The sequence below is a fragment of the Mesitornis unicolor genome, unplaced genomic scaffold (genome assembly GCF_000695765.1).
Source record: "Mesitornis unicolor isolate BGI_N332 unplaced genomic scaffold, ASM69576v1 scaffold4392, whole genome shotgun sequence".
NCBI classification, from domain to species: Eukaryota; Metazoa; Chordata; class Aves; order Mesitornithiformes; family Mesitornithidae; genus Mesitornis; species Mesitornis unicolor.
In genome coordinates, this window is record NW_010166994.1 from 1 (window position 1) to 16,748 (window position 16,748).

Sequence of the window (16,748 nt, forward strand, 5' to 3'; positions counted from 1 at the left end):
TCGGGGCAGATCCAGATCAAAGGGGCGGGAAGGCGGCTCTGTTTGTTTGTGGTGTTTACCGGGGGTCTTTGAAGAAAGGTCCTAAAAATCCACTTTGGGGCAGAGTTGCCGTTTGTCAGCTGCCTTCTCTCTCTTGCGGGGTGCTGGAGGGGTTTGGTGTGCGCGCAGTTTTGACAGGGCAAGGGGGAATGAGGCTTTTGCCCACTGGAGAGTGCGTGATAAATGTTTTGGCGATGAGTGTACCCGTAATGGATCGGGCTCCAGCCACCCACGGATTCCCTCGCACCACTACGCCGAGAGAATGATTTCCCAGTGATTAAAGAGCTCTCCTAGGACTCAGGCATGGATAGGGACATGTTTATCATGCTAGTAGCCAATTATGCACTGCATAGATTATTATTTTATTTTAAAGTGTAGACCTAGAGACAATTTACACAATGTATGTAGCCTGATGTAGTCGACCCGTCTTCTGTTTATTCAGTATTATTTATAACTTTACACTTTGGTGTTGTATTTCTAATAAAATACCGTTCTTTTAAGGATGAAAAGTCCTGACGTACAGGAAAAAAATAAAATATATATATTAACACCCCCCCCCCGATTATTTGGAGTATTAGCATTCAAATAGCCAGCCGAGGATGTGGCTTTTAAAGTTAGCATTTCAAAGAGAAGCGGGTGAAACAGATAGGCAGTGAGCAGTGAATTCCAGAGCAGGAGATCTGCAGATTAGGCACAGCGCCTGTCATTTCTGCGCCTTGCGCTGTCTCCTAGGCATAAAAGATGAAAAGTTTGTCGTATGCTGAAACATCAGATCTATCTTAATGCTTGCTCTGCGTCAACGACCTGTGCCATGACTTTATCTCCTTGTCCTTGATGTCGATTAGCACGTCCATTATAAAAGGCAGATTTTTATTACTGTGAATGTTTATAACTTCCTCCATAGGGTAGCTTGGGGCTGGCTGAACAGTGTTGCCTTTTATTTGCAAAACCACACGCAACTTGCGTGCCATCATCTCTCTTAGTTGGTAGCAAATCGTGTGGATTATGGTCTGCTCTGTTTTTTGTAGACGAGATGCGAAATGGAGAAGTACCTGGCACCTCAGCTCCCGCCCGTTCCTGTCATTCCTGAGCACAAGAAGTACAGAAGAGACAGTGCCTCGGTTGTAGACCAGTTTTTCACTGACAGCGAAGGGTTGCCTTACAGCATCAACATGAACGTCTTCCTCCCTGACATCAGCCACCTGAGAACTGGCCTGTACAAATCCCAGCGGCCCTGCGTAACCCACATCAAGACAGAGCCGGTCACCATCTTCAACCACCAGAGCGAAACTACTGCCCCTGCCCCCGCCCCCACTCAGGCCCTCCCCGAATTTACCAGCATCTTCAGCTCCCACCAAACTCCCGATGTGAACAACATTTTCATCAAGCAGGAGCTTCCCACTCCAGATGTTCACCTTTCTGTCACGCCCCAGCAAGGCCAGTTGTATCAGCTCCTGAGCTCGCCGGATTTAGACATGCCCAACACCACCCCTCAGGCAGCCGTGATGGACTCCCTTAGCAATGTCTCCATGCCCTCGGCCATGGCGGGCCTCAATACGCTCTCCTCGGCTGTTCCACAGACTGCCATGAAACAGTTCCAGGGCATCCCCCCCTGCTCCTACTCCATGCCAAACCAGTTTCTGCAGCAGCAGGCCACTTACTTCCCTCCTTCGCCCCCGAGTTCAGAGCCTGGGAGTCCAGACAGACAAGCAGAGATGCTACAGAATTTAACCCCTCCTCCATCATACGCCGCTACTATAGCTTCCAAGCTGGCCATTCACAACCCAAATTTACCAGCGACTCTGCCCATAACTCCACAGAACATCCAACCAGTCAGATACAACCGGAGAAGTAACCCAGATTTGGAGAAAAGACGTATCCACTACTGTGACTATCCCGGTAAGCGACCTGTGCCAGAAAATCCCAGCTCTTGCAATTAAAAAAAAAAAGTGTGAATAATCACAGATGAGGTATAAATGGTTTTCTTTAGCTGTAGTCTATGTCTGGGGAGAAAAAAATAATTTCTTGTCACAGTAGAATTTCTCTTTTTTATTGTTTTATTTTGTGTGGCACGCTTTCACATTTTAAAAATAATATATACCCTTTTCTTCATGTTATTTGTAATTCTCTTAAACACCTGAGCTCATTTTGCCATGTTACAAAACTTGTACTCCATAGAAAAAAAAAATCAAAATGATGGCCTTCTCTAATGTAATTCAGTGTGACCATACAGCTCCTGCTCCACATTTCTAATACCCGTGATGGAGCAGAGGCTGTGTTTGTCCAATGCAGTATAGCTCAGCTTCCATCTGCTGGCGCTGAAAGAATAATTTCAGCTCCTGGTAGCCGAGGCCATGACTGTATCTTCCCTGTTACAAACAAGGGATTCAGCTGCCCACATAAATCCGTTAAAGCTACCTCTGAAAACTGCCCATGGATGGATTCCCTCCCAGCCTCTCCTTCTGTGCTGAAGAAGAGAAACGTGGCTGTAAATCGTGCCTCCATGTAGTACGTGATCCCAAATGCAAGACGCTCACACCCATCCAAGCACAGAGAGAGGCTGCTGCTTGTGGTTGATCTCCCCATTTACCAATATAACTCTCAGTGGTTTATCACTGTATGGTGTGCAGCATCACAAATGCTCAGTGGAAGAGTTATGCTGGGCCCTGGGTAATGATCAAGCCTGGCTTGAGTAAATTCTGTATGAATTTTTTAAAGAACAAGTTCCCTTCTGAGTTAATTTACGTAGCAGGTGGTACTCTACGTAGAGTGTAGCAGCTGTTTGTCTGTATTACATTTCAAGGTAGTAAGTCTAACAGAAACGTACGCTGTTTTTTCTATGTAAAGCAACATCTCCCGAGGAGCTTTCTCTATCAGATTTTACTTCTAAACAATGATGGTGCCAGGAGGCAGTAAACTTAAATGTTTCCAGATAGCACCCCAGCACTGAGTGAGGAAGTTTAAATGTAATGTGGAGCATTCATGTCCTCCCTACTGAAATGCTTCTCTGCCTTTTTTGTTTTGTTGTGTTTTAGGCTGCACGAAAGTTTATACAAAGTCTTCTCACTTAAAAGCGCACCTGAGAACTCACACGGGTATGTACTTGCTCCCTCGCTGTCTCTTGTTCGTTCATGGTTTACGCATTTTCTGAGAAAGCAAGCGTGTTTGATCTGCCATCTTCTCCCTGTTGTTTGTGGAGTGGTGTGGGTTCAGGCTGGCTGTTAAGAAAAAATTAAGGTTTGGTCAATGAGAGGAGAAATTGCTTTTATTCTTAATGCAGAATTCAAAATACCAAAGAATAAAACAGATGGAAACTTTCCTATTCAATCTAAAATGCCATAAAGTGTTCAGAAAGGGACTTTTTTCCTTCGAATAATGTATTAAGCAGCGTAAACATTTTGTAGTTTTCAAATATAATTAGACAGAAGTTTCTGGTTTCGACTTTCTTTGACCTGTTAGAATTATTTAACCTTAAAACTTTTCAGAAATGTCACGAAAAATCCCAGGATATCTCCATTTGCTTCGTCCTTAGCTTTAAGTGTGCGTTTTCTTTTTTCTTTTTTTTTAAGACAGGTCGTTCTATTTTTTTTAAAAAGACACGATTTCATTTTTTTGTCAGTGCAAGACATTAAAACAGAGGAAACTGAAATTATTGGTGCGTTGCGCTTGTTTTTTGTACCTCGATCAAAATCCCGCCTGCAGCTACAGGCACATTCGGGGGTCTGCGTGGAGCGGAGCTGGTGACAGAGCTGCCTGTGTGTGGGTGCAGGAGCCATGCGTGCAGGACAGCGTTTGGGAGGTGGACATGCCCTCCGTGCTCTTTCTAAGCCTTCACCTGCTGAGGCAGGGGGAAGGAGGAGAGAGGGAGACTGCGAGAAAAATTTAGCTCCCGAACAGCACACCTGAAACTATTTAGGACAGTTTTTTTGTTGGGATCTTAGTGCAGAACTGCTCGTGCTAAATCAGTGAAAAGCACATGACCGATTTTGTACAGAAATCAAACGAGAGGGCTGTGACTCCTGTTTTTAAAACCAAGTGTGAACCCCAGCTCTTTGGTGCATGAACTTCGATTCGGAGCAAAACAGGAGTCGCAGTTCAAGCCCCTTGCATATTGGAGCAGGCTGTCAGCACCGCGGCTGGGCTGCTCTGGTAATGGGGTTTCACCGAAGTTTAAACCAGAAGTCAAAACACAACTAAGCGTGAGCTGTGATCTAAGGAAACATTTTGCTATCTCTATGGAAACAAGTCCATCTATTTAGCAGCTATTTTCAATGGATCGCTGGATTGTCGTAATGAAGTCGAGTATCTCCAGGCTAAATGTTACTATGGAAATTTTGTTTTGATAAATGAGAATTACCTGTGTTGCAGTCACAGTAGAAAATTAAAAGCAACTGTACAAAGATTATTGCTTTGCATTAGTAATAGACTAAACAAGAACGCTGTTAAAAATATTTCTGATCTATATAATCACTCATTACTAGTAAGCTTAATAAGAAAGGCGTATTTTCATGAGGCTATAAGCATGAATAATGTCAGAGTATAATCCTGTTGCTCTTTAATAAATTATCTGTAAGTTTAAGAGTGTGCAATTTCCACTTTGGCACTTCAGCCAACAACTAAATGCCAGTTCTAAAAACCTCGCTTGCTGTCACACAGTAACTACAAAGAGAGAAAAAAGCAAACTTTTAGTCTAAAAATTAACATTACATAGTCATCATTTGAAATGCACACTTTTCCTTTTTAAAATCAGTGTATATATATTGTTTTAACTTTGGATAGTAATGACTTCAGGATTTATGAAATGAATACTTGTGTTCGTAGAAATACATCCCACATTGCTAATATGGGTTGCTTAGGGTCACTAATGTTTATCATTGCCTTCACTTTTTTACCTGTAGATATTTGACCTTAGAAATGTGGATAAATGTGCAAAGGTCAGAGGCGCTGATGTATTCATTGGAAACAAGAATGTTGTTTTAGATAAAAATCTGGTGAACTTAAGCAGGTCTGTGATACAAAGGGTCTTCTGGGGAGGTGAATGAAGGGATAAACTGTTTAAATTGTGCATTACATGCAAGAATGTGAGTCCCTATCCTGTTACCTGCGTTGTTTCAGAGTTTGGATTAGTTTCATTCTCCTGAATTTTCACTTGAAGATTTCCAGCACTGATTCCAATCTCAGCCTTAGCCCATGTTGAAATGTGTGTTACCCAGTGTCGTAAATTGATTTACCGGATGTTAAAGTAAATGGGCGCAAACTCGGGGAAACCTGTGAAGTTGCGCAGCTCTTCCAGGAGCGCAGGGCAATCTCGCTATTGATCTCCAAAGAGAAGGGCTGGATGCCGAGGGCTAAATTTGGGTGTGTGCCTTTGTGCACCGCATCCCCCAAACTGTGAATTCATACGGCATGATTGAGCTTTGATTTATTTTTTATTTTTTTTTAATAAAAAGGACTCTTGTGAAGATTTTACCTTCAAAGTCTAAAGCAAGTGTCACGTAATCCATTTTAATAAAGTTGTGTGTGATATTCTTTCAAATCCCTTGAGGGATAGCAGACCTGTTTGTCTGGCTGAACCCGTTCTTTAGTAATCATGGACCACTGAAGTTGTTTTCTTCTTATTCTTAGTTTCTTAACAATACCTTTTAAAATTGGCTGCAGTCTCCCTCTCATCCCAACCAGTCCCCGCCCTTCTCAGCAATCTGTCATCTTAAAATAAAAGAGCCTGCAGCAAAGTTTGTCTGCCATTAAAAGTCAAGACAGACCTTATGGTTTTCCTTTTGTATTGGAAAATCTCAGCCTTTTCACAGTATTTATTCAGCAGCCATTTGCTTCTGAAAGGCTTTCACTGGGCTTAGTAGACGTTCTTTGAGAACAAACCTAGGGGAAATGTTATTTTCTGATAGGTGGAATGTAGGATGTAGTCTTTTTTCCAGTTCGGATATGAACACGCTATCAGACTTTACAAATTACATTTAAATAAAACTACAGGAAATGGGCAAGAGGAAAATCTCAGATTTTTCTTCTTAGGTGTTCCCAAGGTGTTTACCTTACACCAGGTCAGGTGGTATAAGCTGGTATAGTTATTCTGATTTAATGTAATTACACTGGACTTTTGCCGTTGATTAGGAATCCAGTATTCATGTAAAGAGATAAGCAAGGTTAATGCATTTGTAACCAGTCACTGAAGCAGGCACCCACTTTTCTTTTTCCAGGCAATGCTTTAGCATTTGTAAATTATGAAGTAAATTTTAGCTGTGGTTAAACTGGTAATCCCAAAATTGAACATGAACAAAGACTTCAGTGCTGCAAAGATACAAGGCATTTTGTATGCATCTCCATGCAGTTGTGGAGCAGATGTCCGATACGTTTTAATACCTTAAAACACTTCAGTGTGATATCTTAACTTGATGTTAGTTATTCCTGAAATGGTGAAACCGTATTCAGTATGATAAAATACCTGTTGGAACATCTCTCAAAACAGCTTGGATTTTTTTACCTTTTGAAGCAGGGATTTTCTTTGAAAATAATTCTACCTGTTAGTCATGGAAGAAGTTTCATTTCACAACTGGCATTGTGCAACCACAGCACATAATGCGGGAGGGGGTTACGCATTTATTGCGGGCTGCCCAGCAGTAAAACCACTGTGAGGCTCTGCTGTTAAGAGCTGGATCTCCAATTTGAAAATGTACCAAATGTCAGTGAAGAGCAGTTCCTTGTGTGTTGTAGATCAACCTCCTTCAATTCCTTTTCTGGCATCCAAGTATATACATGTACATCAAGTAGTCCTTTAGAAACAGTGATTCTGTAACTTCCCCTGTTAGATTTCTTTGTGTGTTAACGGTTTGGACTGTGGAAGCTGAGCCTTTGATGCGCAGGCACCTGGAATGCCCTGCCTGTACCCTACCTGTAATGCTGCAGAAGAGCCGCTGGCTCCAGGCTGGTTTTTAATTATTATTGTTATTTCTGTGAACAGCTACACATTACAGAGTTGTGTATGGTTTCACGAGGAAAATCTGTCATTGTTTTGAACACATCAAGGCACGCACGTTGAGGACATTTTCCAGCTGCACGTTGGTTTTCGGTATACAGAGGCTTTGTACAGGCATGTTCTCTGGTCACATGGTGGGCTTGCCATTAATAGTTTCTAGCATTAACTGCAGAACTATTTCATCTCTATCTATAGATCTAGTTTGTATTTGGTGATGGGAAGTGGAAGCCGAGATAAGTCAAGAGAAATGGCATTTCTCTAAAGGAGATGCACTCAAAATACTTCCACCGTCCCTAGTTATTTCAAATGTTTAAAGAGGCATGGGACAGCTGCTGACTTGTGTGGTTCCTCAAGGTGTTAAACGTTTTGTTTTAATTTAGATCTGTGCCTCAATAGAGCCAGAATTAGACTCTGGTGATGCATCAGAACGAGAACCAGTTGTGTGCAATAGGCTTCAGCATAGGACCTGGCACTCCAAATTTACCGAAGCTGTATAGGGATGCTTGCTGAAGGTGTTACCGTATAGAATTGCCTGGAAATTCAGGATGCCTGTTGTTCAGAAGGAAAAACAAGTGGTAGTTGGACTCCTGCTGGAAAAAAAGAAATCACCTTGTGAAAACATATATTGACTCAAATCATCCTGAGGTTTCGGTGAGGGATTTCACTCACGGGAAGTGGGGAACAGAGACCCCAAAAGACACTGCTCTGCTCATGGTGTCAGCCTTCTGGGTAATTGGCAGACTTCATCCTGGAAAACTGTTTGCATCATGAAAATAGTTACTAAATAATAATTCTGTGCAGATTCTGCTCCTTTAACCTGTTAGATGAGCCAGCTGCGCAGATTATGCTTTAAAGAGGTGTCAGTAAATGCCGTCATTGAGACAGACAATGAGGAAAAACGGGGGAGAGTTAAGTAACACTGTTGACAAAAGTGCATTAAAGTGCAGTGTTGCTAGACACTGCTGGAGAATATGTTGGTATCTTTTATTTATGAATTCTGCTAAATCCATTAGTTGCCTGCGTGAGAAATGGAAGTACTTTATTTTCCTGTACAAACCACAGTTTAAGAGAAAATTATGTGGGGTTTTTTTTTCCCCAAACACTTTGTGAATGATCGCAGACCTTGGGATTAATGGATCAGGTTCTGTATCTGTAGCCATAACCTAAGTGTGTTGCTCAAAAGAGGGTGAAATCTTAGCTGCATAACCCTAAATTTTAATTAAACATTACTGGTCATTCACATCAGCCTCCAGCACACAGTTTTTACAAAGCAGGAATTAAATTCCAAGGTGTCAGGTGAGGGGTACTCCTGTTAGATTTTAGATACTGAAAAGAAAAGCCTAATATATTCTTTCTGATTAAAAGCCTAGAAAGTCCCTCTAAGCATGAAAGCTTAAAAAAACTGTTGTTTCTGTCAATTGCTCCCTGAGAGGATTAAACTCAGTTCCAGGATATTTGATTCCTGATAAGGAAACTGTTGACCTAAGAGACCAGCTTTAAATATAGTTCATTTTGAGACCGCCCTACATAGGCTAATATAGTCCCAAGATTCACAGCAATTGCTGGTGATTAAAACTTTCCATTATTTGATTAGACATTCCTTATTGTAATTAATTTCTGAGCTCGACTGGGGCGATCGACTCCTGGTTCCAGGGCAGTGTGGTGTTTGTTGTTTGTTAGTTGACCTGCACCTCCCATTGGTGAAAGATTAGAAACATTTAAGTAATGTCCTAGTTTAGTCTGAGTATCTTGGTAGCAGCATTCCTGTCCTGTCAGGCTGCATTATTTATATTCAGTGATCTCTAACAACTCTGATAAAGGACATATTAAAACCTTTGATTTTGGCAAGCGTACAGTGCTTCACTTTGAGTTAAAATAGCTTTAATGTATTGCTTTCATTTTTTTTTAAACGTGTGTGTGCATACAGTAGATGAAAATCTGGAAGTCTACAGTACGTGTTTAATAAATTCCATTTTAAGAGCGCCTCTTATCTGGCTGTACAAGAGCCAGTGTTATTGGTGTGAGAGCTAAAGAGCTGTTCTTGCACCACAGGCGTGGATGAGGAAATGTGTTCTTCAGCGCAGGACGTGTAGACACAGCCATGCACCCCAGATGGCATGGATTTCTTACAAACCTACTTAAAAAAAAGAATTCCTTTCCTCCCTGTTTGCATATCTCCTTGAGGAGAGACCACCTCTGTTAAGACAGAATGTTATGCCAGAAAGAAAATAAACCATTGCACAGGCCGTCGAGATTCCCCAGTAATCCTTGAACCGCCCAAGACAACACTTAGCAGGATGAGAGTGCTTCAAGCGCTGGTGGGAGCTGTGAGATAATGATGCCTTCTCCATAGTCAGAAAGTGGCTGATGCACAGCTCTTCTCACCATCCACTTACCAGTCAGTTATCTTTTATTTTCCTGTTTGTGCTTTTGTTAGAAAAAGATCAAATACTGCCTGATTTATCAGTGATCGGGCTTAGGTAGCGCAACAGCGCTCTGTTATGGGATTCCTTAAAATGCTGTTTTGTTGTGAAGAAGGACTTAATGGTCACCCTCTGGCCGCTACTATACTAGGCAGGGGCTTTATCACATTTAAAAATGTACAGCATATGTTATGCATTCGTATTGCTGGTGAGCTGGAAGTTTCAAGGACTAAACTCATTTTGTTGCTCACAAAATAAGCCTTGTACCTTGTGTGCTGTCAGCTCTCTGATCCTTCTCCATCTCGGACAGCTGAGAATTTCAGCGCACTAGAGAGCTTTTAAACACCTGAGAGATATGTTTAATTTTCAAATTTCAGCTTTCTGCTCCTTCTCTAAGAAACACTGTCTTAAAGGGCAAAAATGTAACCAACAGGCTGCTTTTAACAATGCTGCTTAGTCAGTGGCAGAAGGAAGGTCTAATTTTAGGTAAACATTAGGAGCTAAAAATCTTCTTTTCAATGAGTGCAGACATACACCCAAGCGTGTACTTTTGGTTCCAGTGAGCCTGGAAGAGACCAGGGTTTAAAACTGTGATGCTGTGAACTAGAGGAAGGCTGTTTCCGGCAAACTAAAACAGAGGAGAAACATTTTTTTTTTCTTAGTTCCCTGCTGTGGCTTAATATTTTTAGAAAAAGTAAGGCAACTGGTGTTAAAATGCAAAAAAAATTTTAAACAAATGCACTAGAAAACTTCAACATAAATCTTTATAATAACCTGCTTTAAAACTGGACATTATGTAGGTTATGTACATAGCTGGTGCAGTTACGGTGTCGAAACTTTTGCTTTGCCTACCCACCTTTTCATCACCCTTAGCTGAGTATTTTTTTAAGGGCAAACACTTGCCACTAGAAATAATTTCATAATAAATATAAGTAATATTAAAACGATGGTAAGAATGGTGGGAGTGTGTCTTTATGCTTTTATACCCGTACGAGCTGCAATCAGGTGTTGTGTTTTTCTGGAGTATTTGGAAAGCATGCTGCTTTTTCTTCCTCAAGGAAGCTGCAAACTCACGGCTCTGACAGAGATTTCTGATAGGAAATAAGAGAAGTTGCAGGCGTTGGCTGGTGTAATACCTGTATTTGGATTTCTGCATGCCAACAGAGTTACCTAACTTTAGGTTTGAAAATCTGGCCCTTGCTGTTTGCAGCTTTATATTTAAAGGCAGCCATCCTAGCAGTGAATTGCAGAAATAGCAGTGAAGTAAGGAAGCGAAGTAAAGATGGTTATTTTCTTGTTAATGGGGTAATTCATCACTAATGGAGGTTTTCAGTGACTTGTTTGTTTCCAAACAGAGTTTTAAACAGAAACATTTTCTTGAACAGAGGCTGCATGGTGAAGATAAGAGGATGTCTTCAAAATGGGCATCTCTGCCCCACTGATGTCACTGTACCTTACCTAAATGAGCATGGCCATGACAGTGTGGACAGAACGAATTTTAGGAAGGCAGTCAGTGTATTTTGAAATTGCTGAATCCCAAGAAGATAAATTAAAGGGAGAAGAGCCAACACTGTGTGCTTCACCAGTCCAGACCATTCTCTTGTGGTATGGGCAAGTATTGCCAGCCTTGAGATCTAACTTGGATTGGTTTATCTGCTCAAGTGGCTGGTTAGGTTAGCATCTTCTGTGTGGATATCCAGATGTTTTTTGACATCCTTGCAATCTCACAGCTTTATAAATTTATTTATTTATTTTAACAGACACATTGCAAGCAAAATAGTCTCCTTTCAGGTTAAACTCCCTTATCTCTTGCTAAGTGCTTTCTGTAAAACAGCTTCCAAACTAAACATTAGGGCTTAAAATTTCCGTGCTCAAGTACGAGTCTGTTTCTCATGCTCCACAAATCTATTTTTAAAAAAAAACCTGGAGAATGGATACATATTAGCAGCTCGAGAACTTAAAAATATATTTAGTGATGTATAAGCCTAGCAAAATATTTGAAATCAGTGATACTGGAAGGAGGTTATGCAGAAATCCAATTAAACTTACGAAATCCCTATCCTGTTGAAGTATAATTTAAAGGAAAGCAGTTCTGTTTCCCAGAAGTGCTGTGTATAATATTTCTGGCTGGGGAAGAAAGGGTTGGAGTGTGCTATTTGGCTGGAAATCGGTACCAGCTTCCTCCATGGTGTTTTAGTTGAACAGTGTTGACATTCTAACAAATCCCGTGGAAGCTCCCCTGAAGTGGAGGAGTTAGCTGTTTTCTTGCTTTTACAGTGAAATATCTGTTTGATACCGCGATCGTGTTCCAGTAATTGAGCCGTGCTGCCTTCCTATTTGATGACCACTGGCATTCTTGGTTTAACACCCTATAGAAGCCCTAAATTGCTGGAGGAAAACCAAATATTCCCAAAACTTTACAGCTACTGTATTTCGCACAATCATTAGAGTAAACAAATATTACATTGCTGTGCGGCCAATGAAAACAGTGGATAAAGGGTTCAGTGTCCCTTGTTGTGTATACCTGCTTTTTAAAAAAATAAATCTTCAACCCCGGGTTTCTCGGGGCTTTAAAGTCGGCACAGCACAGAAGTAGGATCACTTCAGAAAATACGTAACCTGAGGCTCTTTTTCCCTTGCCGCAGGAACTTAAACCAAACTCCTGTTTCTGCTAAATGACAAAAAGCATGTGTATAGGTTGAGGGAGAGAAAATCCTACCAGCTAGTTGTTCTTCTGCTTTCTTTGAAGGAGTGAAAATATTCTCCACCTTCTTTTTCTTGCCCCCCTTCCTCCTTGCCCAAAAGGAAAACATTTGAAATTGATTCAGTTCTTAAATAGAACTTTCCAACGGAAACTAGTGTTACAAACATAGATATTCAGTATTTTACCCCTAGGATTTATTCAAAATAATCTGGGCCTCTGCATTGGCGCTAAAAATACATTTTCCAGTTCTCTCTGTTGGCCAAAGCAGGGGTTAAAAGCAGCGTTCTGGCTTCAATTTCCAGCACATAAAAGTCACACTGTTAAAACAATCTGTGAAGGCACCGGCTCTGCGCATCCCCGACACTGCTGGGTTTAGCCCAGGTCGGCAGCAGTCGGCTGGTGAGGAGGAGCAGGGCTGTTCTGCACGGCTCTGCCTGCCTTTTCCCCTGAGCAGTGCCACTGCCTGGGAGGATTCGTGGCTATGGATGGCCATAAACTGACAGTGACAGTGGGGGAAGTTTCTGGATGATGGGAAGCTGGGTCGGTCTCCTGGAGTCTGATGCGGGATTCAGCATTGATCTGGGAGCTGTGGTGCCCAGCAAGGCACAGGGTTTGCCGCTGCCCCGACTGCTGGTGGTTCCTGTGCCAGGAGCCTTCGTAACCCCTGCTGATGCTGCTTGCAGGTTAGAAAAGGTTTTAACAGGGGGCAGCAGTTTTGTTTGGACTCAGAAGGGGTCAAGTACCACCTACACGGGACGACTTTGAGGCTGCTTTTCCTGTACAGTGTTGTGTGACACACAGTGAAGTTTCACATATTTCAATACCTCCTCGACACCAAGTTTGGAAACTCTGATTTTAATCTCCTAGTCCCCATTCCAGTCTGGTTTGCTCTGGACACTCCTAGGCTTTTGTTCAACAGGTGCTATTTCCCTGATCTCTTTACTGTTTCTGTCATTCCCCATATAATTCTGCAGAATGGATAAGCAAGTGTTTGAAGTATGCAGAGGCCTGACCATATGTATATACTCTGCACAGCTAGAGAGAGAGGATCACAAGATTGAGAGTTTAGCATGAAGTATAATACGACAGTTTTAAGGGAAGGTTTTTAAAGAAGAGTTTGAAGCTAATACGGGGGAACAGGTAAAAGAAAGGAGGAAAAGAAAGAAATCCACTGGCTTTACATGAAGGTGCTTTGAATGCAGGAGTAATGCTTTTGGGCAACCTCCGTGCATGCGTGTGTGTTTTAACACAAAGTGTTCACAGTGCCCAGTGCTATGCCTATGGATCAGCAACACAAACTGCATTAATAGCCCAGTTTAAATAGTTTAAAGATTATGTATGTACTGCAAAATATCCCTTGCTGAATAGAGACCTTTCCTGTCATTCTCCTGCAAAGACCAAATGTGTTATCGCAACTGAATTCTCGGCTGTTAGAAAAGCTTTATGGACTGGCTTAAACAAAGTCTGTGTTTTAACCTATAGTATATGTTGCATGACGCTAAAAAGAGTCCTATACAGTAGAAGTAGATCCTTCCAGTCCTCAATCAGTGTCAGGCAGAGTAACTTCAACTATGATAAAAATTCGTAATAATTCTTTTTCTGATTTGCCATCCACCAAACAATTTTGAGCGCTGTGAGAGGTGATGCCAGGCTCAAAGTTTGTTTTTCTGATGGGATAAGTTTCCAGTGTGATTTCAATAAATCCCAGTCACCGTTTGTGCAAAGAGGTGGTTGTTTGGCTGGATCGTTGGATTTCCTTGTAGAAATCAGGTTCTGATTGTGACTGCGCTGCCAACATGAAGTCATGTCCCCGTCACGATCAAAGGGCTGGTCCTGCTCTCGGTGTAGCAGACAGAAGGCTACTACTTAGTTGATCAGAAGAAGCAGTAGAAGCTTCCAGACAAAACCAGTCCCATAATTTCATCTGAATGATAAATTAGCGTCTCTGAAGTAATGGTTTTGAGTTTCTCAAGTGGTGCTCTCTGCATAACTGGCGCAGCACAGTCTGGTTGCAGGAGACTGGCTCCTGTCCTTCCACCTGCTTGTGCGATGGTAAAACAGGGAAAAGCAGGAGTCACTCCACAGGACTCTAGGATGGAGACTGTGAGGATAAAGCTCTGGGACCAATGGAGAGGGAGAAGATCTGTAAGATGAGTTGGAAAGGACTTTTTGGAAAGCTCAGCCTTGGTCTGATTCTGCTCCAGACGAAGCTGCTGCCGAGTGCTTTGGTAAAATTGGTTTTCTTGCTCATTTTGCCAAATGGGTCAAGTTAATATAAAGGATATAGATAGCAATCGACTCTCCCAACTGAAAGGTGTTTTTGTCAACCAACGTCAACCAATAGCCTATAAATAGGTAATCTTGGCCTCTTTATTTATACGAAGCTTACTTGTGTGATGATATCATGGCCATACCAGCTCCCAAGCAGGTGTGTGAACATGCTTAAAGTTCTGGTTTCACACAGAAGTCATCTTGGCTTCATGGCTTCATGTTTCCTCCACTTCCACAAACAAATCTATAAATTAGAGGCATGCTTAAAATACCTCATTTATAGTTCTGAAATGGACGAATGCAAATATTTTGGGTGCTTGGGCTGCTGTATTCAAGATGATGTGGATATTTCAAAGTTGTCTGCAGAGCTGCTGTAAGACAAAGTTTTCGGAGACGCCGTGCTCCCTCTACCTCGGCATAGACTGATGGAGACAGCAAGCACTTGCCGCCTCTGAGATACAGCTGTTTAAGCACCTGATTGTAGACATTCAATTCTGAAAATGGGTGCTTTGATCTTTTAGGTGCTTTCTCCTATATATAGCTAGCCCAAACCGGGATACCACAAGTTTTTATTGCCCCTGGCATTTCACAAAACACTGTCCCCCTTGTGTTTGTAACACACTGTGCCCCTTTTCTTCACACAGCAAAACAGATCTGCACACTACAAAGAATCTTTATAGAATTCTTCCTTCCCACTTCAAACCTCTTCAAAAAAACCTCTGTATAACTTAATTTACCTATTTTTAAAAGGTGCAAGCATAAGTTACAAACTAGGCTGGATTGTCATGTGAGACTGCCTTTTCTTCTCTACCCCCTCTCATACTGAGATGAGTGCTAAGGGAGTATATTTCAGTCTCATGCAGTTTTTTTACCTCTGTGCATTTCTGTACCGTATCTGCCTCCAATTTGTATGTTTTTTACGTTTTACTGAGGTATTAAATCACAGATTCAGGAGCAAAATTTGCTGAAAAAACAAAAAGGGCTGTTAGTTTGGGACCTATTGAATTAGAGCTGTGGATAATTCAGAGACATCAGCTCCTGTTTTGTGGTTTATTTCTGCTTTAAATTGAACAGTATGTGGCATCACGTCAGTTTTCTCTGGACGAGCTGACTGTCTCCCCTCTCTGGGCTCTGTTGCAGGTGAGAAGCCGTACAAGTGCACGTGGGAAGGCTGCGACTGGCGATTCGCTCGCTCGGATGAGTTGACGCGCCACTACAGGAAGCACACGGGGGCCAAGCCCTTCCAGTGTGCGGTCTGCAACCGCAGCTTCTCCCGCTCCGACCACCTGGCGCTCCACATGAAGAGGCACCAGAACTGAGAGCCGGACTTATCCTCGCGGCTGTTTTGTATCTATGCAATTTCCTATTGACTCTCGACAGAGTACAGATGAGTTTAATTTTTTGAGTATGGGTTACCCATTTAAAAGAAATCTCGAAAGAAACTGGAAATGTATATTTTGTATATTTATGCAGGAAAAAAAAAAGGGAAGACACTGTATCACAATACCAGAGTGTTCGGTTGGTTGTTTGCTCTCATGATCTCTATGGCTTTAGTCAGCAGGTTTCATCTCTTTACAAGTATTAATGTCTTGACACATTGCAGCATTGTACTTCTTTTTTTTTTTCTCTTGCGGTGTTTTGACCAAAGCACTGTCATTATTGTGACAATGTTTAGTAAATGAATTAATGAGAGGCTGCAGATGAATGAACGCAGTGGAAAAGCCATGAATTGTAATCTGTCAGGTTTTTACTGGACATATTTAGTACTTCTGGGTTGTTTTTTTTTAAATGTTAAGTCGTTCTGTGGAGATAAAGTACATAGAAAAACTCAAATAGCCATAGAACAAAACATTTTGTTCTGTATGTTGCATGTTTGCTATGACAAAGATTTTGTAAATATGCAAATCAGCTTTTTAGGTTTAAATACAAAAGTTTTCTAAGAATTATCTGAAAAAGCAGTTGTTTTACATTTGATAACACAGCACATTTACAAAAAAAGTTCTTTAAATACCTCTCAAAACAGTACCAACTTAGCTTTATTTTTCTTACGAGAAATGAGTTAAGCATTCATATGTATTGTATCTGTTAACTCACATGGTGTGCACTGAATGTTCCAAGCAGGATTTTGCTTTCAAATTGCTTAAAAGGGCAAAACATTTAGAGTGAACTGTAGAGTCGATGTTGGAAGCTTAAATAACAGGGATAGTTACAGTGAACACACAATGTTAAACCTCTTACTATAAGCTAAACTTAGTATCACTTTAAAAAGAAGGATTTAGGATGCAATTTTCATACACAGACACATTAAGCTGGTTCAGCACCA

The 16,748-nt window shown here is 41.5% G+C and overlaps 1 protein-coding gene across 1 annotated transcript; it reads left to right on the top strand.

The window, feature by feature from the left end:
* The first annotated feature begins 1,073 nt into the window (after positions 1 to 1,073).
* KLF5 (Kruppel-like factor 5 (intestinal)) lies at positions 1,074 to 16,378 on the top strand. The gene is made up of 3 exons (XM_010178507.1): positions 1,074 to 1,938; positions 3,075 to 3,134; positions 15,566 to 16,378. The coding sequence occupies exons 1-3, from the start codon at positions 1,080 to 1,082 to the stop codon at positions 15,742 to 15,744; spliced, it is 1,098 nt and encodes a 365-aa protein (XP_010176809.1). The 5' UTR covers positions 1,074 to 1,079; the 3' UTR covers positions 15,745 to 16,378.
* The last annotated feature ends 370 nt before the right edge of the window (positions 16,379 to 16,748 follow it).